The sequence below is a fragment of the Pelodiscus sinensis genome, chromosome 15 (assembly GCF_049634645.1).
Source record: "Pelodiscus sinensis isolate JC-2024 chromosome 15, ASM4963464v1, whole genome shotgun sequence".
In the NCBI taxonomy this organism is placed as follows: Eukaryota; Metazoa; Chordata; order Testudines; family Trionychidae; genus Pelodiscus; species Pelodiscus sinensis.
Window position 1 is genome coordinate 19,910,588 of NC_134725.1, and position 24,868 is coordinate 19,935,455.

Sequence of the window (24,868 nt, forward strand, 5' to 3'; positions counted from 1 at the left end):
AAGAGAAACTGCTGAGCTACAGTTCAAGTTTGACACAATCAACTCTGGATTAAACAAAGACTGTGAATGGCTTGCTATCTACAAAAGCAGCTTCTCCTGTCTTGGAATTCACACCTCCAGATCAGCTACTAGAAGTGGGCCTCATCCTCCTTGATTGGATCCACTTCGTCATCTCCAGCCTGATCCTGGCCTGCATATTTATACCTGCCTCTGGAAATTTCCACTACATGCATCTGACGAAGTGGGTCTTTGCCCACAAAAGCTTATGCTCCTACACTTCAGTTAGTCTATAAGGTGCCACAGGACTCCTCGCCGCTTTCTCTATTCAGTGTTGATTATTTAAGGGCCATTCTATGACATAGCTAGAACACTGAAGAGTAGACACTGATTAAGCTGACATTCCTAGAAAACTTTGGCCTTTTTAATTTCTATTTTAAATGTAAATGGCTAATGCAAATATAAACATATTAGCTTTTGCTTTAATTACTATTTCCATCCTTCCTGGCCATAACATTGAGCTCTATATTATGCACCGGACCGCCATTCCATTACCCTGTACCCCTATCTTCCAACATCATAAAATACAACCCTTTACAAAAAACACTAGTTTAAAGTGATGTGGCATTTAGGAAAATGACTACCTAAAAGGATAATTTGACGAGGGATGCACATTATATATATATATATATATATATATATATACGCGCGCAGATTCGTCTGCAGAGTTCACTAGGAACTACTATAGTTTAGTTCTTTTGACACTGCAGAGAGGAAGCTCAATTCTACTTCAGTTCACACCTCAAAAGAATTGCTAACTATACTCTGAATTGCCAGATCTTCAGTACAGGCAGTCCCCGGGTTACATACAAGATAGGGACTGTAGGTTTGTTCTTAAGTTGAATCTGTATGTAAGTCGGAACTGGCGTCCAGATTCAGCTGCTGCTGAAACTGACCGCCAGTTCTGACTTACATACAGATTCAACTTAAGAACCCCAAACTTCCCCAAGTCAGCTGCTGCTGAAACTGATGAGCGCTGATTCCAGGAAGCCTGGGGCAGAGCAACTCTGCCTCGGGCTTCCTGTAGTCAGCGCTGGTCAGTTTCAGCAGCGGCTGACTTGGGGACGCCTGGGGCAGAGCAGCTGGGGTGCTGCTGGGTTGCTCCAGTAGCACCGCTCCTCAGCGCTACTGGACCAACCCAGCAGCACCCCAGCTGCTCTGCCCCAGGTGTCCTGATTCAGCCACTGCTGAAACTGACCAGCAGCGGCTGAATCAGGACCTGGGGCAGAGCAGCTGGGGTGCTGCCGGGTTGGTCCAGTAGTGCCCAGAGTGAGTGCTGCAGGACCAATCCGCAGTGCCCCAGCTGCTCTGCTCCAGGGTCCAAAACAAAAGCCTGGTCTGCTGGGGGGGGGGGGGCACACGATCCGCGCCCCGCCCCCCCAGCAGACCAGGGACACGGAGAGCAGAGCAGCAGCGGCAGCGGGGTGCCGCGCCTCTGAGGCTTTGCTCTGGCAAAGTCTCAGAGGCGCGGGACACCCGCCCCCCCCCCCCCGCGGCTGCGGCTGGGGACGGTCCCCAGCAGACCACAGGCACCGGGTCTCAAGCGGCAGCAGCGGCGGTTCCCCGCGCTTCTGAGGCTTTGCTCTGGCAAAGCCTCAGAAGCGCGGGAACCCACCCGGTGCCCCGGGTCTGCTGGAGACGGTCTCCAGCAGACCAGGGGCACCGGAGCAGCTTACGAACGGGGCTCTCTCGCCCTGGAGCTCGCAGGTAGCAATCCGCTACCTCGACCTCCGGGGCGAGAAAGCCCCGTTCGTCAGTGCGGATCCGACATAAGTCGGATCCGCGTAAGTCGGGGACTGCCTGTATTTTTAAGGATGGAGAAGGTAAAAAGCAGGTTTTTTAAAGGAAATTTTCAGCGGTTACACATTTACACACAAGAGGGAGGTGGCTCCATGGGAGCTATCTCTACAAGCACCAGCTGCTGCCTGCTACCCCTCATCCCCCGCTGCCTCCGATACAGAGGCAATGTGGGGTCAGGATGGTCTTGCGTGTAACTGTGAAGATTAACCAATAAGCCCAGGCTCATTGGTTAACTGTTTAAACAAATACACTGTCACATTCCTAGTTAATGATATATAAGCCAGAAAAACAAAAGTTTAACTTTCTAATCCCAGATAAAGTTTGAAGGGCTGGTGGTTAGAAGTGGACTCTTTTCAAATGTAACTGAGCAAGGATGAGCAGGAACTCAACGAGATGCTTATTTTTCCATGCCATTTCTAGAGTAATCTTTCAGTCACTTTGAACATTGTTTGCTAAAAATCTATGTACTACAGTCTTTCAATTTAAGTGTTCTAGGGAAGACTTTGGAAAACTATTCAGTAATCAAGTATACCTGCTCCAATTCTTGTTCCAAAGTTGCTGCAGAATCAGCCATTTTATGCAATTGTTCTCTTTCATCCTCAAACTCCTCCAGCCTTCTCTGCAAATCCTCTTCCACCATAGTTTTAGCTTGCTGGATCTGTACAAATGCAGCTTCTTGATCTAGTATGTCAGCCTGCACAGAAAAAGTAGGACATATTTAAAGAGGAAATAGGAATATGGTAAAATATAGATGAAATTGTGTTTAAAAATTAGAAAAGGTGTTGAACAAAATAAGCAAACATTCTTCAGTTCTATTATGCACCTGGAATCCTCATTATTTGAGTATTACTGGGCTTCTTAGAACCTGCCCCTTAGAAAAACTAGAATGTATTTTATACATTTGTAAGGGACAGAATTCCAGCTACATCCTTTTAATTCTTGACTAGTTTTCATGTATAAGATACTAAAGAAAGGAAGGCCAAACATTTCTGAAGTCACAGCATACACCACACCACTTAGGTGACCTGAGTTTGAATCCAATTCATATTCAATGGAGCCTAGCTTCCTAAGTCAACTCTGAAATTACATGCTGGCTAAAAAGCCCTCAGCCAGACTTCTGTCATATCAGCTCCAATGAAGAAAAGTTAGAGCCATCTGAGCAAGCCCAAGCAGCAAACGGGGAGCAGCTGCTGGCCTCAGCCAGAGGACTACATAAGGCAGCAAGAAGTGGGGAAGTGGAGGAAAGAGAGGGGCCAAAGGCCATTCTCCCTTTCTAGAAACAGAGGCTAGTAGCCCTGGACTCTCCGAGTGTGAAGCCTATCTGTGGAGCAGAGTGTGAAGATGGTGGGAAGTGACACTGTCAATAAAGAGCATGGGTGACTGCACTAAAGCAGAAGTCTTTGGCTGGTTTGTGGCACAGAAGTGGCAGAAAGGCAAGAAGCGTGTGTGTGCCCTATTACACATGCAGGTTTGTCCTGGAGTCCGAGGACGTGATTGGCAGCCCAGAGATTGAGAAGATCCTACAATGACTCATCAAGTAGCAGAAAGCAGATGCAGAATCTTCTGCAAAGATTTCAGCAGGCCAATATAGGCCTTACTAACCTGGCAGGCAGACCACCACCACAGCCTGCAAGATTTTAAGGGCAGACGAATATGCAGAAGCAAATCCTACAGGAAGTGCTGGCACCCAACTGCCATGCTTTGGGCTCAGTAAAGTAGGCCTAACAGATAATCCAGATGCCATCCTCGAGACATTTGAGCAGATAAGTCATGGGCCCTGAATGGGAGAGGGCAATCTTAGCTTCTCCCACCACAGAAGGACTCACTCAGTATATATGGCCTTTCATACAGGCCACCTACAATCTTACCTCAATATTTTGCAGCTGTGCTGCAATACGTTCCTTTTCTTTGATGGATCTATGCTGGGTCTCTGTTAACTGATGAGACAACGAAACATTCTCAAGTTTGAGATGCTCCACCATACCTGCTTGGGTCAAATGCCCAGCCTACAGGAAGAAGAAAGTCACAGATTAATACAAATACTCAAAACATGGATTGATAATGAAAAAAGTTTTAAAGTAGATGACTTAGTCTACCTGGGCCTTCGCTGTCATGTAATGGCTTTACAGAACTACATCCCTGAGAAAACCAATGCTGTTGAAAAGTTTACTAAGCTAAGTCTCACTATTTGACATGAAGTAGCTCCTAACAATAAGTAAAAGGGACAGAGCTAACGTAAAAATGAAATTGCCCCCCCTTAAAAGTCTAAACAATTTATCCACTGGCTACAGCTAGTATAAGAAAGAAAGCAGTGAGGATGGAAAGCTCACATTTACCTGCATATTAGCCATCTCACTTTGTAGCCTAACACGAGCCTCCTGCGCCAATGCCAACTGCTGCTGGTACCACTGTCGCACATTTTGCAGCAACACAATCTCTGCTTGAGACGCTTTTAACTTATTGGTCAGCATGGTCTGTTCTAACTGCACCTGCTGAAACTGGTTCTGTAGGGAAGTCATTTGCTGTCGCAGATTGTGAACTAAAAAAGGAAAATGTAGTTTAACTATGTGATTGCAATGTCCAATTTTTGATAGCTTTAAGTTTAGTGACGAACCATGAACATATTGGTTCATAGTAAACTTTTTAATACAAGTATGCACATGAAAACAAAGAATATTCATTCCCATAAACCAGAAAAAAATTCCAGGATACACAGAATTAGGATCATTAGCAGAATATGACTTTTTAGGCCACTTCTTTTCATATGCAAAATTCCTCAGGTTCATAAAGAAGAGAGGAAATAAAATTAAAGATTGGGGAACATGCACATGTCTGGGAAACATAAAGGGTACTTGAGGCTAACCAAAGCATCTCTGAGAAAAAAACTAGCTCATGAATTGTCAAACAGTTTTTAGACTGCAGATTCTGACTGGGCCTTCATTTGCATCCAGTTAGTGTTTAGCACATTGTGGGAATTTCTCTAATAAAACAAGAAATAGTAATAAAAAATAAATCATACAACTCTGTATAAGAATCTGTTATCAATGAGGTCCAAGTTGATAGATACATTTTATTTGAAAAAGGAAGGAATAGGAAGGACCTATCTAAATGAAAACCAATTTCTTCCTTGTCTGAAGAGTGAGATCCTGTAGACAATGTTTTGATGCAAACAAGAAAATGATTAACCTGCCAAAAAAGGAAATTATATTGGTAATTGACGGTGCACACAAGAAAGAAGATTTAAAGAAAGTGCTTGTAGAACAGAAAAAAGTAAGTTCTCAAGATTCAAGTTTAAATCAGCTCACCTGTGCTATCCTTGCTGAGAACATTTTTTTGCATATCTTCAACTTTTCCCATGAGTCTTTGGTACTGTTCTTCTGCCAACTGCAGATCTTTATTTGAGGAAGCCAAGCTAGCATTCTTGGTTTTTAAGGTGTTCTGCAAGTCAGCCATAGCTCGTTCAAGATCCCAGCAAGACTGCTTTAAGGTAGCCACTTCTGAGCTCAAAGAATCCTGCTTCTGTTGGCTGTTCTGGCTGTGCTCCATCTGTGCCTGAAGCTTCATGTTCAAGGCTGCAAGTTGAGCTTGCAGCTCAGTCTTCTCTTTGAGTGCCTGGACAAATCCAAACAAAAAATAATTTTGTGAAAATTAAATAAGTGTAGCATATTAGCAAAAAAGAGAAATCAATATGCTGTCTAAACAGCAGCTCCAAAAAGGTTTTGCTATGCTGGATAACAATTACTTGTAACAGGAGGAAAATTTGCACTATATTTAATAAATGTCTCAAGTATGAAGAAAAATATAGATAAGTGCCGATACAAAATAAACTGCACCCTTTAAACAAAAGAGGTGACACAGGTATTTGGTACTTAAGATAGCCTGCTAGACACAGAAAGTCTTGCTTTAAATACCCATTTTACGCTTGCATGTATTCATTCCTCTGGCCCAATGTCCCATTTGGCAGTCACATCCTTACCTTCTCTCCTTTTTTGAAGGAAGTCTGAAATTGCTACTCACTTTAAGGAGAAAAAATAATGTATATTGCCTCAACATTTATTACTTTCCTTATCACTCCATTTAGTTTATTTTCTCTTTCTGGATGCCTTTAGTATGGGGGGGGGGGGGGGTAGCTTAAGAAACTATTTAAATTAAACAATCTTCTCATTTATCTTATACAACATTCATTAAAGCCACCTCTCAGAGAACACTGTGTGAAATACTTCAAAATTGTAATTAGCATATGGCTGTAGTTTAGGAAATACAGGAATTCAGATTCATTTTCTACCTGATTAGCTTCTAATGACAGTGCTTCGAGCTGTCCTTCTAGTCTCATCTTCTCTTTTAGGACCTGCAACATTTCATCATGTGTTCCTGCAACAGAGCTTTCCATAGACACACTGGAAACAATAAAACAAGCACATTTAAAAAGAGTTAGGAATTTTTTATAATCACTCATTTACAGGGAAGTGAAGCTGAAGTTACAGGCTGTTCAGACACCACTAAACTCAGCTGTAAATGAAATAGAACTGTGGGCAGTCTTTTTAGTTTTGTGAAAGACTCAACAAAAAGAACTAAACAAATCTCACTTGCCACTGACAGAGAAAAAGCTGTTACGCACAGAACACTGGCCTGAAAGAGAGCTGAATTCCCAAAAACAAGCATATCATTGACTGATGTTTGGTCTCCTGGAAAGAAAGTAATGAGCTAACTTCAGACTCGAAATAACTCCTCACCAAAAGATTTACAGCATGGAGAATCCCCTATTTCCTTTCCCCAGTATATCCATTAAGTTTAGAGAAAGTGGGGGAAGAACTTTCGCTTTTGTTCTTATCGCATCCAGAATTAGGCACAGATTGTGATTATCTAATGACAACTGACTGCTCTAAGAATGTTGGGAGGTTGGGTAGTTCTTTCGAGGACAAGAAAATAATTGTCTTTTCTGAATTTGAACAAGTTGTTTTGGTAACTGCATCTTTAGACAACAATAGCATTGTGATTTTGACTAGTTTTCCACTTGCTAGTGCAACTCTGATTTCCTGTAAGGGATGGGTTGCACGTGGGAGTGGAGCACTTATCTGCAGCTTTGCAACTCCCAGGCATCATCCCTGACCACAATGGGAGCAGCAAGAAAAAGCCTCAGGGTAAGTGATTCTACACGCTGCCATTCCTCTAATTTGGGGTCAGAGGGAAAGAGCAGCAACATGGAGAACTGCTTCTTCCTCTGAACCCTGGGTGTTCCCAGATTAATAAATAATGTGATTTTATGGGCTACTAGAGTAATTAGTCATCAAAAATGTGATCATACTGAACACGAGTTTAGTTAATTCCCTACAGCATTTTGGATATAAAGCTTCAAGTTGCATATGCCAAAGAAGTTCAACGTGTGTGTATTGTGCAATACAACATCTTACCTGCTAGAAATACTGTCTCTCCGACTTCGCACTTCCCCATTAACTTCCTGCTCTTGGGCATGATGCTCTGCTTCTGCAGCCTGCAATACTTCTCTGATGGAAGGAAATTGCCCAACTCCATCTGGAGGGATCTCCTGGCCACTTATTGTATATGAAATGCTCTGTTTGCCTTCTGCAATCAGTAAAATGTTATTCGGCCCCCTTCCTGAAACACTGCTGTAGGTAGAGCTGTCACTCTCATTTCCATCCAGCCTTATTCCTAATTCACTTCCATCAATCTCTGAAACACTGTCTCCTGCCAAGGAGGAACTCTCTAGTCGGTCATCTGTTTCAGAGTGGAGACTGATCTCAGATACAACAGATGTCAGACCACTTCTATTATGCTTTAGAGATCCACCAGATGCATCAAAAGTAACAAAATTACTAGTATCATTTTCAGGATCTGAATTTTCAGTTCTGTAATCAGCCAAGGACCGGATTTTACTTGACTTGGAAGATTTGGAGCTTCTTCTCTCTTTTGAAGTGGCTGGAAGTCCTAAGCTGCCCAGTTTTGGCCCCCGTGGGACACTGGTCCGCAAGAAGGAGTACTCTTTTGTCAAAGCTACAGTGCTGGCCCTTGGCAAGACTTCTGGATTTAACATCAGCTCAGGATCTAGTGTACTAGAGGGTCGGTTTTTGGATGTAGAGTAGCTGGACTAAAAGAAACCAGAAGAAATAATAAGTTCTAGAACACAACACCACTTCAACTTGCATCAATTTTTTCTTGTAATTGTATTTAGAAAGGTATATAAGATTCAGTTTTCTTTTATAATAGTAGTTAAATAGCACTTCACAAACAGTCTAATATTAATTAGCTAGTTAACGTTGGCTCACATTTGGATATGGAGAAGAGCTAACTGACGGAGGCTCAATCTAAACATGATGATGGTAATATAGGTAAACTGTAAAAGCTAATCAACTTAATAAAGGTTTCAGCATCTGAATAACGGCTGTAATCTTTCCAAAAGTTATTATAAGAAAGCAAAGAATAGAATATGTATTTTCAGATGCTTTTCAGAACATTATGATTTAGATGTGTACATTTAAAAACAAAATTATGGAAAGTAAATTCATGGGTACTAATTGTATTTAGCATTTACTAAATAAGTGCAGCTGCAAAAACTTAAACTTTAAAATATAATATTAGATCAAATTTTCATATTCTAATTATAGAATAAGTTATATGTTGATACTAGACAAATTAAATACAATTGTATTGATTAAATATATATGTACACAAATAAATCTCATAAGTACTAGATTAAAATCACAGAACACTAGAACTGGAAGGGACCTTGAAAGATCGAGTCCAGTCGCACCTTTATGGCAGGACCCAGTACCATCTAGACCAGGGGTTCTCAAACTTTGTGATACCATGACCCCCTAAAATGCTAAATACATTTGTGTGACCTCCCCCCCACCCTCACTGCCCTGGATCACTTCCTCCTCCTTCTCACCAGACTCCTTACCCTCCTGGGGTTCCTTCAAGGTCTTTGCGGTCCTCAACGCCCTTCCTACCCTGCAGTCTCCTTCCCCCCCATTTCTTTCTCCTCTGTGCCTCTTTTCCGCTTTGTGTCCCTTTGGTTGGTTGGTTAATTGGTTCCTTCCTCTCCTCTCCTCTCCTCCTCTGACCCCCATGTGCCCTTATTTACCTCTGGGTCCTCTGCCCCAACCCAATCCACCAGCCCGCTGCCTGAGGGATCCCGCCCTCTCCCAGCTGGGGAAGCGTTCCGTCACCCGGCAACCATGCCCCGGCCGGCCCCTCATGCGTCTGCTCCGCCGCCTTGCCTAATGATGTGAGGTGAGAATATTCTCTGGAAAATATTCTCCAAAAGATTATTTCCCGAGAATTTGAGAATTTTTCATTTCCTCTTGAAATAATATATTGTATTCAACTTTTAGAACACCCTGAATGTTAAAGAGCTTTCTTGATCATTCAGGTAGTTTGAGAACGTTCCATAACATTCCAGAATGTTATGGAACTTTCTATAACATTCATGAGTCAGGAATTCTGACTTAAGTAACTTTCTGGAAGCATCACAAAAAGTATATAAAGAGGCAATAACACATTTATTCTCTTTTGTGAAAGGTGTAATTGTGTTTTCATCAGTATGAAAAGAAGAACTAAGCCTAAAAGTGATGTGTGGGATTATTTCCTTCATAAAACAGTTAAATGGAAAGTGTTATATGAATGTAAGTACTGCAAGGCTAAATACATTAGAAGTGCGACAAGGATGAGAAAGCATATTTCCAATTGTTTGAAGACTCCTGCTTACATCAAAGAAAAGACTACAAAATTCTCAGAGTCCAGAAGCAGATCACCTCAACATCTATAGAATACTGTGATAGTGAATTTACAACACCTTCCACATCTAGTTCAGCCAAGGCGTCTCACTCTATAAGTCGCTACTTTGATTCTATGAATGAAAGTGAAAAAGTTTTGGATGAATTTTTTGCACAAGCTATATTCTCATCCGGATCACCTCTTTCACTGGTTGAAAATAAAGATTGGATTACTTTCATGCAAAAAATAAGACCATCTTACAAGATGCGCCATCCAGGTACACACTTTCTAACAAACTTTTGTAAGCTGAGTATCAACATGTTGATGCTCTTATAAAAACAAAAATTGCTGAACCCTCTTCTCTTGCACTGCAGTGTGATGCTTGGAGCAACCAAAGGAATGAATCCGTTATAAATTTTATTATATCAACATCCCAACAAGTGTTTTACAAGACAGTCGCAACCAATGTTGAACGCCATATTGCTGAGCATATGGCATTCTGCGTGGAAGAAATAATGACAGAAATAGGCACAGAAAAATGTGGTGCCATTGTCACTGATAATGCTGCAGTAATGGTGAAATCCTTAGCAATGTGATTATATTTTTTGTTAAGCATTGATATGTACACTTGTGCTGCTCATACATTAAATTTGTTAATTGGTGACACCAGTAACTTAAAATCTGTTCAAGAAACTGAAGCTACCTATAAAACTACTGTGAAGGAAAGTAACAAACTGCAAGTTTTACGAGCTCATTTTATTGCATTTTCAAAAGAGAAAAATCAAACTTGTGCACTTACATTGCCAGTTAAAACTAGGTGGGGTTCCATTTTATATTGTTTGAAAAGCTTATTGAAATTAAAAAAAAGTCTTAAAATGCCTTGCTGTCCATGAAGATTTACAGACTAAACTGAGCAAACACACCAGGAATTCAATCCTGGATGAAGATGTATTTTGGGTACGGGTCCAAAAACTGCATGCACTGATAAGTCCTGTTAAATGGATTACGCTGCTTGAATCTGACCAGCCAAAATGAGCAAAGTTCCTGAATGTTTCAGGGAATTAAGCGATCATTTTGATAGGCTACTTCCTGAAAGTCCACTTACCAAACAAGAACAGCAGCATGTGATGAAAAGTTTTGAAAAAATAAAGATATGTCTCTAAGACATTCACTATGCTGCAAATATTCTAGATCCAAAATTCAATGGTGAGTGCCTTACTAGAAATGAACACATACAAGGAACTGAATTCATCGATAGATTAGTCACAAGAATGTATGGCACTGATCACTCAGCAAAAGTCACTGCAGAGCTTTCAGAGTATCATGCTAAAGAAGGTTTTTTTGGAAAATCATATGTAACAAAATCAGCTGGCTCAATAGGATGCAGTAACATGGTAGAAAGGTATTTACTATGGATCAAAATTAGGGAAATCAACATATTGAATATGCCGCCACCAACAGCAGCAGCAACTGAAAGAAGTTTCAGTACTTACAGTATCATTCATAATGCAAAACGAAACAAGTTGACACAAGAAAGGGCAGGCAAGCTGACATTCATAGCCCATAATATAAAGCTTCTTAAAAACCCAAATGATGCTCCGTTGAAATCTCCAAGAGAAAAAAGGAAACAGAACCAGAGAAATGAGGAAGAAGAAATTGATGATGCTGAAGAGAAAAAAGAAGTCAAAGAAGAGGATATGTATGAGAAAGGAGAGAGAGAAATATATGGGTCAGATTCGGAAAGTGCAGATTCTGATTAGATTTGTATACAATCCAGAAAGTTAAAAATATTTGTATCCTGCACCAGAAGATTTGTAATAAGAGTTCTAGTAACTTAAACCTTTCTTTTTCCTTTACTTTCCCAAATTTACATTTTTACAATTGGAAGCTTTCATGATTCTTGAAATTTTATTAAAGACATTATTATAAATAATAAAACTCTTTTTAAAACTATTTAACAAGTATTTAAGAGAAAATTCTCAAAAATTCTCGCATTGGAGAATATTCTCAAGTTTATTCCCGAGAATTTAACATCATTAGCCTTGCCTCCTCCTGCAGCTGAGCCACGCTCCTGGAATCCCACGGCCTCGGCCACGCTGTGCAGCTTGCCGGCAGCTGCCTTCCATCACCCTTCACAGCCCAGGGGAAGAGGGGTCACAAGTGAAAAACCAAATCCAGCTGCAACCACCCCCTAAGTTGCTCGTGACCCCCAGGGGGATCACGACCCACAATTTGAGAAATGCTGATCTAGACCATCCCTGATAGATGTCTATCTAACCGGCTTTTAAATATCTCCAGAGATGGAAATTCCACAACCTTCCTAGGCAACTTATTCTAGTGTTTTACCACTCTATTTTAGAAAGCTTCCTAACTGTCAATCTAAACGTCATGTTATGAGATAAATATGTAAGAGCAAAAAAGCTTAGAAATAATCACAAGTATCATGAGCACAAGGTCAACTTACAGCACCCTTCTGTCAGAATAAGCTACACAATTCGCGCTATGCAAACTGCGTTACTTATTCCAAGTCTAAATCAAAAGTTTATTTTGAAATTTGGCGCTGTCTACACAGTGCCAAATTTCAAAATATGGCACTATTCTGACAAATCCCTTAACCTTTATGGAATGAGGGCTACAGGGATGCCAGAATAGCATGCACACTATTTCAGGAAATAGCAGGCACAGTTAAAGATGCGGCGTCGCTATTTTAGGATACTTACAGTATCCTGAAAGAGCAATGCCGTCTAGAAGTACCCTTAGTATTGCTCAAATACGAACTGTAGAATCCGTCATTCAAAACTTATTGTCAAAAGGTTTAATCTATCCAGCATGCTCCTCTCCATCCCTCTTCTTTCTTCTCCACTTCCTGATCCCATCACTTACCCCTCTTTCCCTATCATTTCACCTACACCATAGGCCTACTCTCTTTTTTGCAAATCAAGGAAATAGACATTTGCCCATCATTATCCTGATCTTACTGCCCCAGTCCAGCAAACATAATCATTAGTAACTTCATGCATGTTAGGAGTCTCATTTGAGTTCAATGGTCTACTTACATACTAAATTCAGATTTTGACTGTTCCTGTCATCATAGGATCAGGCCTTTGCTTGGTATTGTGCCTCTTTCCCGCAGGCTTTATTTTTGTATTTGAGATTGGAAGTTCTCTGGGTAGGGGCTAGGGATATTAAAATTAGGTTAATCAACTAATCGAATAGTCAATGGAATTTCCATCGACTATTCAATTAGTCGAAAAGGGAGCTTCCGCTTTGAAATGTAGAAGAGCCTGCTGGGCTGTTGCTATTTTTCAAAGGCAGAAGTGCCGTAGGGGTTTCCACCTTTGAAATATACAAGAGCTCCAGGAGGGGTTCTTGTGCTTTTCAAAGACTGAATCGTGGAATGGAGCTTAAGGCCAGCGGGAGACAGAGTCCCCCGCTGGCCTCAAGCTCCATGTGGTGTTTCTGCTTTGAAATGTGCAAGAGCCCCAGAGGAGACTCTTGTACTTTTCAAAGGTGGAACACTGCTGCTGCGCCCCTACCCCCTCCCATGGAGCTAGAGCTGGGGGGAACTGGCTTTTTAGCCAACTCCTCCCAGGACTCCTTCCTTTTTCTCTGCCTTGCTGCCTCTTTCTGAGAGAGGCAGCCAGGGGGAAGGGGGGAGAAGAGCGCAACTAGTGTGTAGACTATCCGCTAAGCTCTTGCTTATCTGATAGTTGACTAGTTGATTAGTCACTTACATCCCTACTAGGGGCTATGTCTTCCTGTCTGTTACTTTAGACTAAAATGTACTAACTCTATCTAGCTGAATGGAACTAGTCCTCAGTGCGGGCTTAGAGCTCTACTGCACTATAAACAAATAAAGTGAGTTGGTCTAATGAGATGATGAAAAGTGTACAGTTATTGCAGATAGTGAATACATGGAAACCTTGTACAGTACAGGCTGAACCTTCCACATCCAGCACTCTGGTCCAGCAACAACTCTGATCCAGCAAGGCCATGGAGGTTGCTGGACCCAAGAGCCCCAGCAGAATGTGGGGTCTGGAGTCGCAGCTGGGCACAAATGGCTAGGCAGGGGAACCCTGGCATCAGCAGGGCCAGGCAGTGTCAGGGAGCCTCCACCCCAGCTGGAGAACCCCTGGCATCGGGGGGGGGCCACGCAGTCAAGAGAGCTCCTGGCAACGGGACTGGCAGCAGCCTGGTAGCCGGACAGCGGGGCCATGCAGCCGCCTGGGAGGCCTGGTCCCAACAAGGAAGTCCCCAGTGACGAGTCCCAGCCAGGGAACCCCTGGAAACCACCAGGGGCAGCAAGGATTGGCGGTGGTCTGGAAGCCCCAGCCAGGGAACCCTGGCAGCAGGGCCAGGAGTCAGTTAGGGAGTCACACCCCAGCAGGGGAATCCCCGGTGGCAGCAAAGTCAGCCTGGTGGCCCCGGCCAGGGAACTCTGGGAAATCCCTGGCAGCAGTGGAGCCAGGCTGCAACAGCAGGGCAGTCAGGTAACCCAGAGAACCCCAAGGAACCCCTGGAAGTAGCAGAGGCAAGCAGCAATAAAGGGGTTGGCAGCTGTCAGGTGTCCCTGGCTGGGAAACCCCTGGGAAACCTTAGCAGCAGCAGACAGGTAGCAGGGCAGGGAACCTTAATTGAGCCAACATTAGTGGGGCAGCAGCAGGGTGGAGAGCCCCAGGGAGAGGAGCAGCAGCAGGGCAACACTGACCTCCCATGGTCTGGCAAACTCCCTAACCTGGACATCTCAGGTCCTGAGGGTGCCAGACCTGGGAGATCCAACCTGTACACTCTGAGAAGAAAAGCATAGTCTTGAGTAAACTTCCACTAGTCTTAACAAGGGATTTAAAATTTCTCCTACTCCAAATATATATTATTGTTCTTCACACTAGACTTTCCAAACTATCACAACAAAACCTAGAAGCAACCATTTCATTGAGAAATTCCTAATGAGCAAAGGAAGTCACTCAAAGTCTCAAAGTTGTGGACCACGGTAAATAGGTCACCATAGTATATACAACAAATAATCAGTCAGGCCTCAAGGGGGAAAAAAAGACCAAATTCTTCCTTCAACTGCATTAATGCATCCCTTTATCCTTCATGGATTACCATGACACAACTGAAGGCAATATTGGGCACAAACAGAAAAGTAGAAAAAAAAACCATGTTCCTGGCTAGAAGGTTATTGAATATTTACAGCAAGGAAAACAGACAATTTGGGTCAGGTATGAGGTTCATTTTTCTAGCTTCCCACCAACATAGAGATCACCTAGAAACATGGAATCAGCTAAGTTCTTACTCTTTCTTGGTGCCTTTTCACTCTGTACTGTTTGAGCTGCTCTTCCAAACGCCTTCTTGCCTGAAGTCTGATTTGTTCCTCTTTTTCCAATGGAAGTGAAGACTCTGCTGAACCTATGCAAAAGAGTTACCTCTGAAGTCACATAGAAAACTTCAAAAAACACAGACACAACACAAATGGTGGAAAATATCCTCACATTAACCACTTTCCCCATCAGCACCATATATATACACACAACATTCATGCATAAGCAGAGCAAGCATCATTCACAAGGACAAACCTTAGCATGCAGCTCAGGAATATTCCCCACATATTCCATGCTAACCTTGTGTAAGCATAGAGATTAGAATGCTTAATTTAATCCTTTTATATTTGCAAATGTCATAACACTTTCAAGTGATCTGAGACAAATCTTCCACAGTAAGAGCAAAAATACTTTTACCCTCTAAGTCCCACCTGCTTTAGAACCCACATTTTTAGAGATTGGCAGAAATAGGCAAAATCTACTTCATTTCTAGTCCCATCCCTCAGAGTCTAGTGAATGATTGCTCTCTACAGTTCATTTTCTTGTGTTGTCCAGTCTAATATTGATTATACGACGCAGCTTCCTTTACTTCCCTTGAGAGCCTATTCTAGTCTAAGACATCCCACTGTAAGAAGCTTTTGCTATTATTTAACAAAAATGTGTCAGTTTTTCAGTGTCATCCCATTACTTCCAAAGTGGGACAATCTAGGGCAATTTAGCCTCCTATCCACTATAATGAACAGGTCAGTAGAACAACCAAATTTATTAAACATTAGTGTACATGCTTTACTGAAAGAAGAGAGTTTTATTGCAAAAAATTAATTTGTCCAAATTTGTTTATTGCAAACATGAAGTTTAGTCCAAGCTTAAGTATTATCATGGAAATTCTGCAGACACGCTCGGAGGAAAAAGCTTTAGGCAGCAAGAGAAGCAGGGGCTCTACATTAAACAGATGCTTACACAATTCAGTTTCTTGCATGGGAAGACTTAGTTTGAGTGACTGCAAAGCTTCTTTTCTAAGAACTATGCCCTCAGCACTAGTTCCCTGAGACTTCCTTAGGTTGTCATGGAAACCAGCCACACCTGGAGACCCTTGACCATGTAGCTTGCTAGTGGGTTCCAAAGGCAAAGGGAGGTCAGGATAGACAGCCTCTGGTCCATTCTGGTAAGTGTCCTCTTTGCTGTTTATCTCCAGGATCTCTCCTTCATTTGACACTTTGTTGGCATTAATACAAGTTACTGAAAAGAAAGTTAGATCACATTATTCACACCGGCAGCTGTAAGTGATCCCATTCAATCCTCTACACACTTCCAAAACCAAACCAAGCCATTGGTTAACCAAGTACATGGATACATGTTCACATCCCTAGTTTACACGCAGAGTGAAAGGCTAATGCTCCCCATGAGCACTGGCTCCTCCCACACTGCTGCCAATACAGAGGCTATAGGGCAAGGGAGAGGGAGTGGGGCTGGGTGTAACCATGCACATTCACCAATGAACCCTGGCTCATCCATTAACTACATAAACGGTTACAGTTTCACTTCGCTAATTTTTTATACATCTCAGTTTTTTGTATTGGCAATGCCTAACTGCATCAGAAGTTGTCAAGAGGAAAGAGCCATTTTTCCGTTTAAATATTATTCGTATTTTAAAGGTTATTTTAGCTGCAATAATTTTGATAAATGTCTGAAATCTTTTGAAAGCACTGGAAGTTGCAATTAAAAACAAGAAGAAAATATTGTATTTAATCTATTTATAAGCCATGATTATTAGGACGGCATCTGATGGAGAGAAGGACAGGATAGAGTTAAATTGATTCATTTTATGATTATATCCTGAATATCAGATTCCAGGTTGTCTGATCAGAGCTTTTATTTACATTTGGCTCTCCTTATGATAGCTCTATGATCAAAACCAAACTAGAACTGGATAGGTGGGAGTCACAAATATTCATTACTTGACCATTTCCAATCAACATTAAATCAGTTTCACATATGCAGACTAGGTTTGGCTTTTAGCCAAATTGGTCAGAGATGCAATCCCATGCTCAAGGTGTCCCTACTGTCTGTTTGCCAAAGAAAAGCCAATGCCAGGTGCTTCAGAGGGTAAGAATAGAACAGGCAATCATTGAGTTATCCATCCCATGTTGTCTACTTCCAGTTGGAGTATTTAGGTCAGCACATTACCAAATTTCTTGTGAAAAATGTAGTTTTCTACTTTATTTTGTAAAGTGGAACTGTTTAGTGGATTAAGCTAACTAAGGGGGAAAAAACACTTTTTCTAGAATAAGAGTGTCCACACATGAAGTTATTCCAGAATAACTCAAGATGCAGACAAATGCTTAATGACTCTTAACTTCAGGGGAAGAAAAATACAACATAGATTGAGCAATCCTTCTCAAAATTAATAGCTGTATTTAATTAATGGTTTTAAAACAATATTAAATAGTAGATTTTAATTACAAAGACAGATCTCTTCTGAATTTCTAAGACAGATAAGTTATAGTTTTCACAAGACATTCTGTAGCATTATGCGCATTACTGAATCCAACAAAATAATGGTCAATAAATTTCATGAGCGAAAGCCATGAGAGAGAGAGAGGTTTTAGCATAGGGATTGGCAACCTGAGGCCCCAGAGCCAAATATAGCTCGCAGCTCAAACTCAGCCCCCCTTTCCTGCCCACCCGCAACAGGAAGCCCACACTGGCACTCCAGACATTCACATCCCGCAAAATCAGATCCAGCGCCAGCTTCCTGCAGTGGGGAAGGGAATGGAGAAAACCCTGAGCCTCTGTGCGATCGAGATAGAAGTGGAGCCACAAACAGCTCCATGTGTGCGCATTCCCTCTCCTTCCCTTCCCTCCTTGAGAGGATCCAGCAGTGCACAGACATGCTGCCTGAAGGCTTTTCCTGCTGCTCCATTAGCCAGAATCCAGCCAATGGAGCAGCAGGAAGCCATGCCTGGGCCAAGTAGCCTGAGAGCAGCCTGGAATGCAAAGGCAAGTAAATGGGGCCCAGACCCAGCACCCCCGTCCCCTCCCACACCAAAACCCTGCATCTCCCAGCCCACTCTTGCCCTTCCCCACTGCCCAGACACGCACCTGCACCCTGCTTCTGTCCCTGGCTAGACACACACACACCTTGCTCCTGCTCCCTCCCCGCTGGTCAGACACCCTACCCCAGCCCACTCCCTACTCCTACACCCTCCTCCCACCTGCTGCTGCACCCTTCCAGCCACTAGCCAGATACCTTACTCCCATCCTGCTCCTGCATCCTTCCTCTGGCAAGATCTGCACCCCAATCCTTATCCCTATTCCACTTACTGGCAGCTCAATCACGCATATTGGACCCCTTATTTTTGGCTCCATCTCAGAGCCTGGGGGGTCACAAAACCAACTAACCCTGGAAGAAGAGTTGAACCTCAGTCCTTCCTGCCCCCGCTTCACATGGGGCTGGAGCACCAGGGGAGTGAGATGTCTCAAGTTGGGGGGCCACATCAGTGGAGGTTTTTGGAGGGGTTGTTTTTTTGCTTCTCACTTGTGTATTCCCTGACTGATTTTTCTATGGGACAATGGCCCCTCACCTAAAAAAAGGTGATGGGTGTAGCACAGGTAGGAGGGGAAGACACGATTCTCCTGGCCTGGCCCCTCATCCAGGTACTGCTGCTCTGGTGCAGCAGCCCAACCCGGGCCAGGTAAGGTAATCCAGCCCCAGAGCCCAGCCACATACTCTATTTCCCACCCCCAGCGCCTTGCCTCCCACATTTGCCACAAACCCTGACCTCTTACCCTTAGCCCCTTCTACACCCAAACCTGACTCCTGCACCCCCATCCTCAAACTGCACCCCAAGAAGCAGCAAAAGTCCTATTAAATAAAGTCTGTGTATGTAATGCTTCATTTATATTATTAATCATCATGTCAATTATCAATAATATGAAGTTGTATATTTTCAGTCATGCAAATGGGTATTCTTACATACCCCCTCTTTTTTGACCATTTGTTCTGAATGTTTATGTAGTTTGGCTCTTTGGTTTGAAAAAGTTGCCAAACCCTCTAATAACAATAAAGTGACCCAATTCTTATAAAACAACTCACAATTACTTTCAGCTCCTTCGGTTGGCAGATCTGATTTGGTCTTATAATCCGGATGTCCTTCAGAATTATGAGGGGCCCCATTGCTAGCTCTGTTCTCTAACAGGGCACCTTGCTGAAGAGAAGATGAGTCCATGATCCAAGAAAATTAATTTGCCTTCAAGTCCAGATTCTCTCCATCTGCAGCAGTGCTATTTGAGATGCTGCATAGTAGCACAATATTGGGCTTTTCATTCGTTGGTTTACAGCATGCAGCTGAGAATATTCAGAAGGTCATGAAAATAGCCTGAAGGCAAAAAAGCAATTACCAAGATGTTTCATTCACTGGAAACAAATACATTCATTTCAAAAACATTCACAACTTTAAAGATACCGGACAGACAGTAAGTAGCACTTACAAATAGCTCTTCATCCATTTACTTCAATGTACAGAATCAGGGTATGAAATACTAGCAGAGACAACAAAATACAACCAAGTACTTACTTCCATGCCCAAGGAGTGCATTATTTAACAATATATTTCTCAACTTTCAGTATGTAGACCTTTGCAATACTACATCAATTAGTTTTGCACCCAGACAATTGATTTAAGATCATTAGACAAGGGAGTTTGCTGGACCAGGGGAGGTCAGTGCTCCCCTGCTGGCTGCCGTACTCCCAGGCTCCTCTTTCCAGAGGTGACTGTTTGGCCGCTGTAAGTCCCACAGCTACAGGGTGTTTCCTGTGGTTCCCAATTGGGGCCCTCCCAGCCATCCTGCTGTCAATCAGAGTGACCCAGCCATCCTGACCCACTGCTGGGGCTGCCCTGCTGACATTGGGGAGTCCGTGGATTCCCCGACTGATGCCACCTGCCTCCTCCAGCCCCATTTCAGCCAGGGGTTCACTGACAGAAGCTGCCCAGTCACCCCCACCCCGCAGCCACTGAGGGTATTCTGGGATTCCTGGCTGGGGCCACCAGACTGAATGTAGCTCTGCTGCAGCTGAGGGACTACCCGATCATATGGCCCTGCTAACACTGGGGCTTCCTCAGCCGCAGTGGAGCTCCCCAGCTGACCCCTGGCTGACACTAGGGGCTCCCCAGCCACTTCTTAGCCCTGTTGATGCTGAGGGCTCTCGCCTAGTTGGGGGGGTCCCCACATGCCACCTGACTCAGCCAGAGCTCCCCAGCCCTTGTGTTGCTCTGGGGCTCTTTGGTCCAGCAACATCCATGGCCCTGCCAGACCACAGATTTTGCCAGACCAGAAAATCCAAGAATTAGGAGGTTCAACCTGTACCACCATGCAGGGCTAGCCTGAGCTCCTTCACTTAGGGATGATCACTTGCCTGAGCTCCATGAATGTTGCTCTACACACCCTCTTGGGGAGTGTTACGTCTCTCTTTTGGGGCAAAACTGGGCATGTATCCCAATTGTCAAGAGAAAACTTGCCCAGTTTTGCCAAACAAAGTAAAACTATCCAGGATGAGGTTTAAAATGGGAACCATCCCAGCCAAAAGGGGCCATATGGTCACCCTAATAATTCCTGATCTGGACTCCTGTGCTATATTTTTCTTTTGGGGGAATTATTCCAGTTGAAGTCTGTTATTTTACTAGTATGAATGCAAAGAGGCTTGAATGTGACTTTTCATTTAAATAATGTTTATGCAGTTGTAGCTCAGGTTCCCGCACAGCATCCAACAGACAGAACTTTATAGGAGCATGACCTACTAATTACAGCTTGTGTTGACAGTTAAAATGAAAATTAGCAGCCAATGAAGGCTGGCCTTTTCTTAGGAAATCCTCTGTAGTCTTGCCCTAACAAAATCCTCCACATACAACCAATGCTATGTCAAACAGCCAAATGGTAAAATTTGAGGCAAGACACCAACTGATAATTTGTTAAATTATAAACATAAACTTGCATGTATTTCAATTTCAAATAACAAATATAAAAGGAGTGTAGATTACAAAATTATATATATATTACTGTTCAAACACAAGACACTAAAAAGCACTGACTAAATCCAGAATTTTAGCTAACAGTATAAAAATTGTTAAGTGTAAATTATACTTCCAAACACAATCAGATAATTTGAGCAACTTAATCTTTTATTCCCTCTCCATCTCCACAGAATACATCAATAATTTCTAAGGTGTCACACCACTTGATCTTTCGTTGGAGAGTAATAGTCTCAAGAGGAACACACACCAGATTTAAGACCAGTCATGTAGGCTAAACTCTCTCTGAAAACAATAGGGGCTACGTCTAGACTGGCCCCTTCTACGGAAGAGTCATGCTAATTTCTAACTTTGGAATAGGGAAATCCGCGGGGGATTTAAATATCCCCCACGGGATTTAAATAAACATTTAAATTTAAATTTAAATTCCTCTTACAAGTAGGAATAAGAGATCCTCCGGAATAGGGCTTTATTCCGGAGGATCGCGCCAGTCTGGACGCTCTTTTCCGGCTTTTCCCCAAGCCGGAAAAAAAGCCACGGCCATGTTTATTTATATCCCCCACGGATTTCCCTATTCCAAAGTTAGAAATTAGCATGCCTCTTCCGAAGAAGGGGCCAGTCTAGACGTAGCCTAGTAGTTTAACATGCATAGGACTGGACTCAGTGTTATCCCAAAACCAATAAGCCCTGTCCATGTACTCTAGAAAGACAGGTATCTGGACTGGGATAGTCATTTTAAGGTGGAATTTCCCTCCACAAAAAAGATGAATACATTACAAAAGCTCTGATATGGACTTTTTAAAACTACATGCAACTCATTAATAGTTGCCTGCTACCAATGCTGAAATCACAACACATATTGTACACAGAATAGGAATGTAAAATCCCGTTTAGTTAACCAGATAAACATTAAGATTAACTGGTTGACAGATTAAATGGAGGTGGGCAGGTGGGAGGCCATTCCAGTGGCTGGAGCAGCCTCCCGTCCACCTGCCACAGCTGAGCTGGAGCAGCCTCCGCACCATGGGCAGGGGCTTCTCCAGACCAGATGCTTCCAACCCTAAGCTCAGCTGCTGGCTCCCAGTCTGCTAGGACTGGGAGTCAGCAGCATCACATGGGGCAAAAGGCAGCAAATCCCCACCACTGCCATTTCTGACCCCTCCCCTGCTCAAGGTGGCTGACTCCCAGTCAATGTGGGTTGGGAGCCAGCAGCCCCACAGGGCTGGAGCAACCCTCCACCCACAGTGAGCCATGGGTAGGGGGCTGCTCCCCGGTAACCATTAATTGTTACCTGGTAAGCATAACCTGTTAAGTGTGAAGCTTACCGGGTAACCAATTACCTGTTCACATCCCTAACACAGATCCCAACTGTAGCAATAAAGGCAGTTAATCACCATAGTTACACCTTACATAATTCAGTCTAATTTAAATGATTTATTACACATTCCTGGCAACTACAAATACTTTTGTCTGCCCTGTACATAAACATTGGCATTGAACAGAGAGACTTAAAAACTAGTGCCCTCTGCTAACTATACACCCCAACCCACCTCTTGTGGGGGGCAGGCAACTCCCCAACCCACCTCTTGTGGGGAGCAGGCAACTCCGGCTCTCTCCCTGGCCACTGGGGAGGGCCAGGCTGTGGCAGTGCCAGCCCAGGCCTCTTCTCCCCGGCCCCCAGTCATGCCACTCAAAGATCCTCCTCTTCCCCTAGCCACTCCAGCCCAAGCCCTTTTTCCTTGCCCCACACTGCCAGTCCAGAGCCCTGTTTCGCTCCCCACTCTCCCGAATCTGGCCATGTTCCCTCTTCCCCCTGGGGTCCTTTCTCTCTCCCCCCACCAGCACGCCAGCCCAGGCCCTTTCTGTCACCCCCTCACAACCTGCCCGCCTCCTGTTGGTAACCTAATCTTAACCCCCTTCTCTCAGCTGTAGTGGGTCCAGCTCTTCACTCCCAGATGCAGGGGGAGGCTGCTCTGAGGCCTTGCAGGCCCTGCGTGGTAGCTGAGCACTGGGGAAGGGGAAGGGGAAAGGAAAAGGGGTGGGGAGGGAAGATACACAGTGTGCACAGTGATGTGATGACACCACTGTCATCCTGCAGAATTTTGTTGTTGTTTATATATAGGGATAACAAAAGGGCAGAGTCTATACCATACTCTGTTCCTAATCATGTAATGTCATCACATTGTAACTTCTAGTTACTATTAAAGTCCATTATAACAGACACATCACAGACTCCTATCAGACACCTTACACAGTGGTGGGAGGAGGGTTCTAGCCAGCACTAAAACCAACGAGTTTACCAAACCAAAATCCCCCCTAAAACAGCCCATTTTATTAAAAGTATTTAAAAGCACAACACAGACTGGTAACCTTACACCCAAGTTTCACAGTATCAGAGACAGGGGAAAAAGGGACCAGAAGCATAAACTAGAAACTCCTACGATGACAGGAGTCTCCAATCTGATCCCAGAAGACTGGATATTAGGCAAAGAGATACGATTACACATTAGTATTTTGCACTGACATAGCACCAACTACCCCAAAGAAACTAGAGACACTCAGCACCACTGAGCCATCCACCACCCGGCCTTGGAAACCCCCTGTGGACGTGGCTGCTGGAACCATTTTATTGGGGAGAGGGGACTGCGGGCAGCTGACACAAATTGGACCTACGGAAGCCAGTTCAAGGGGGGGAGGGGGGGCTGCAGCACCGCCCCCCTAGCGCCAGCACCGATGGGTGCGGGGAAGGTGGGGACAGGATGATCGAGACATACAAGCAAACAGCAACGGGATTGAACCCGCCCCCCGCGGACTCGGAGCTAGGCCCCCGGCCTGCCCAGCCCGCACCTCCGCGGGCCGCCCCGGCCAAGCCAGAGCGCGGACCCCTCCTCGGCCCTCCAGCCGCGGCGCGTCCAGCCCAGAGCCCAACCCAGGCCGGAGCCGTCTCAGCCAGACTCCCCAGCGCCACCCTCCGAGTGCCCCCGGGCACGGAGCCCGCTCTTGCCCCCCACCCCGTCCCGGGGCGCTCGGAGCGCAGCGCTCAGGCCCGGCCCCTCCCCACAGACCTGGCACCAGCGGCGCTCGAGCGACTGGCTCCTTCCTCCGGCTGCCAGGGCGAGACGTGGCGCCACGGCGGGGGCGGGGGAGCGGTGCCGCGAGCCTCTCCTCCCCCTGCTGGCAAGGCCGCCGCAGAGGGCCCGGGTGGTGCCGATCCGCGCCGGGCCGGGATCCCTCCCGCACCCAGACCCTTCTTCCCCCCGGCCTGGGGCTGCCGCGGCTCCGGGAGCGGGGCAGGGCGGAATGGCTGAGGGGCCCGCTGTTTTCCAGCGGCGGGGACGGGCTTCGCCGGCACCTTCCGGGATGGGGGAGGGGAAAGGGGGGGAATTGGTGGTGTTGGCATGGGGGTGGGGTATTGTTACCGCGCCCTCTCGCCCTGTGTCGTGACGGATCACGATGGAAGGCCTTGGTCTTCCCCGCCGTGCTCCTCTGTCCAGCAGTAGAAGAGGGCAGTAGGTGCTCTGTAAGCTGGAGAAGGGGGCTGATAATTTTTGACCAGGAGCCACTTCAGAAATTTTTGATGTGGCCCTAAGCAGCCCCGGAAGGGAGTGGGGCATCAGGCGGAAGAAGCACGCCAGGTCACTTCTATGCTTCCCCGCCCACAGATCCTGATTGGTCTGGTGATGGGGGAGCGCGAGTGCGCAAAGTCTTTGCCACGCCCAGAGAGAACCACCAGCTGTTCTGAACAATTGGCGATTTCCCCGGGGTTCAAATAGTCCCGTGGCCCTGGGTAGAGATTCCCATGGTTCCCGCTACTGCCCCTAGATCAATCAGGGCCTGGGGCGGGGAAACACATGAAATCTCTTACCCCTACCCTGCAAGGGAGCGCTGCAATTAGAGTCAACTGCCAGCTGAGCAGCAGCTGGTGGT

General features: G+C 44.7%; 1 protein-coding gene across 3 annotated transcripts in view; it reads right to left on the reverse strand.

The window, feature by feature from the left end:
- GOLGA3 (golgin A3) overlaps positions 1-24,535 on the reverse strand; it is a 49,691-nt gene extending 25,156 nt beyond the window's left edge. Inside the window, exons 1-10 of one of the 3 annotated variants that reach the window (XM_075898357.1) lie at positions 24,361-24,535; positions 19,009-19,291; positions 15,873-16,151; positions 14,888-15,000; positions 7,269-7,963; positions 6,143-6,254; positions 5,163-5,469; positions 4,194-4,396; positions 3,726-3,863; positions 2,390-2,551 (exon numbers count right to left, since the gene is read on the reverse strand). In XM_075898357.1, coding sequence (XP_075754472.1) covers positions 2,390-2,551; positions 3,726-3,863; positions 4,194-4,396; positions 5,163-5,469; positions 6,143-6,254; positions 7,269-7,963; positions 14,888-15,000; positions 15,873-16,151; positions 19,009-19,141 — 2,142 coding nt within the window. In that variant the 5' untranslated portion in view covers positions 19,142-19,291; positions 24,361-24,535. Of the gene's footprint in view, positions 1-2,389; positions 2,552-3,725; positions 3,864-4,193; positions 4,397-5,162; positions 5,470-6,142; positions 6,255-7,268; positions 7,964-14,887; positions 15,001-15,872; positions 16,152-19,008; positions 19,292-24,006 lie in introns of all 3 variants that reach the window. The other 2 variants (XM_075898358.1, XM_075898356.1) reach the window with 2 other exon arrangements.
- Positions 24,536-24,868: the final 333 nt, after the last annotated feature.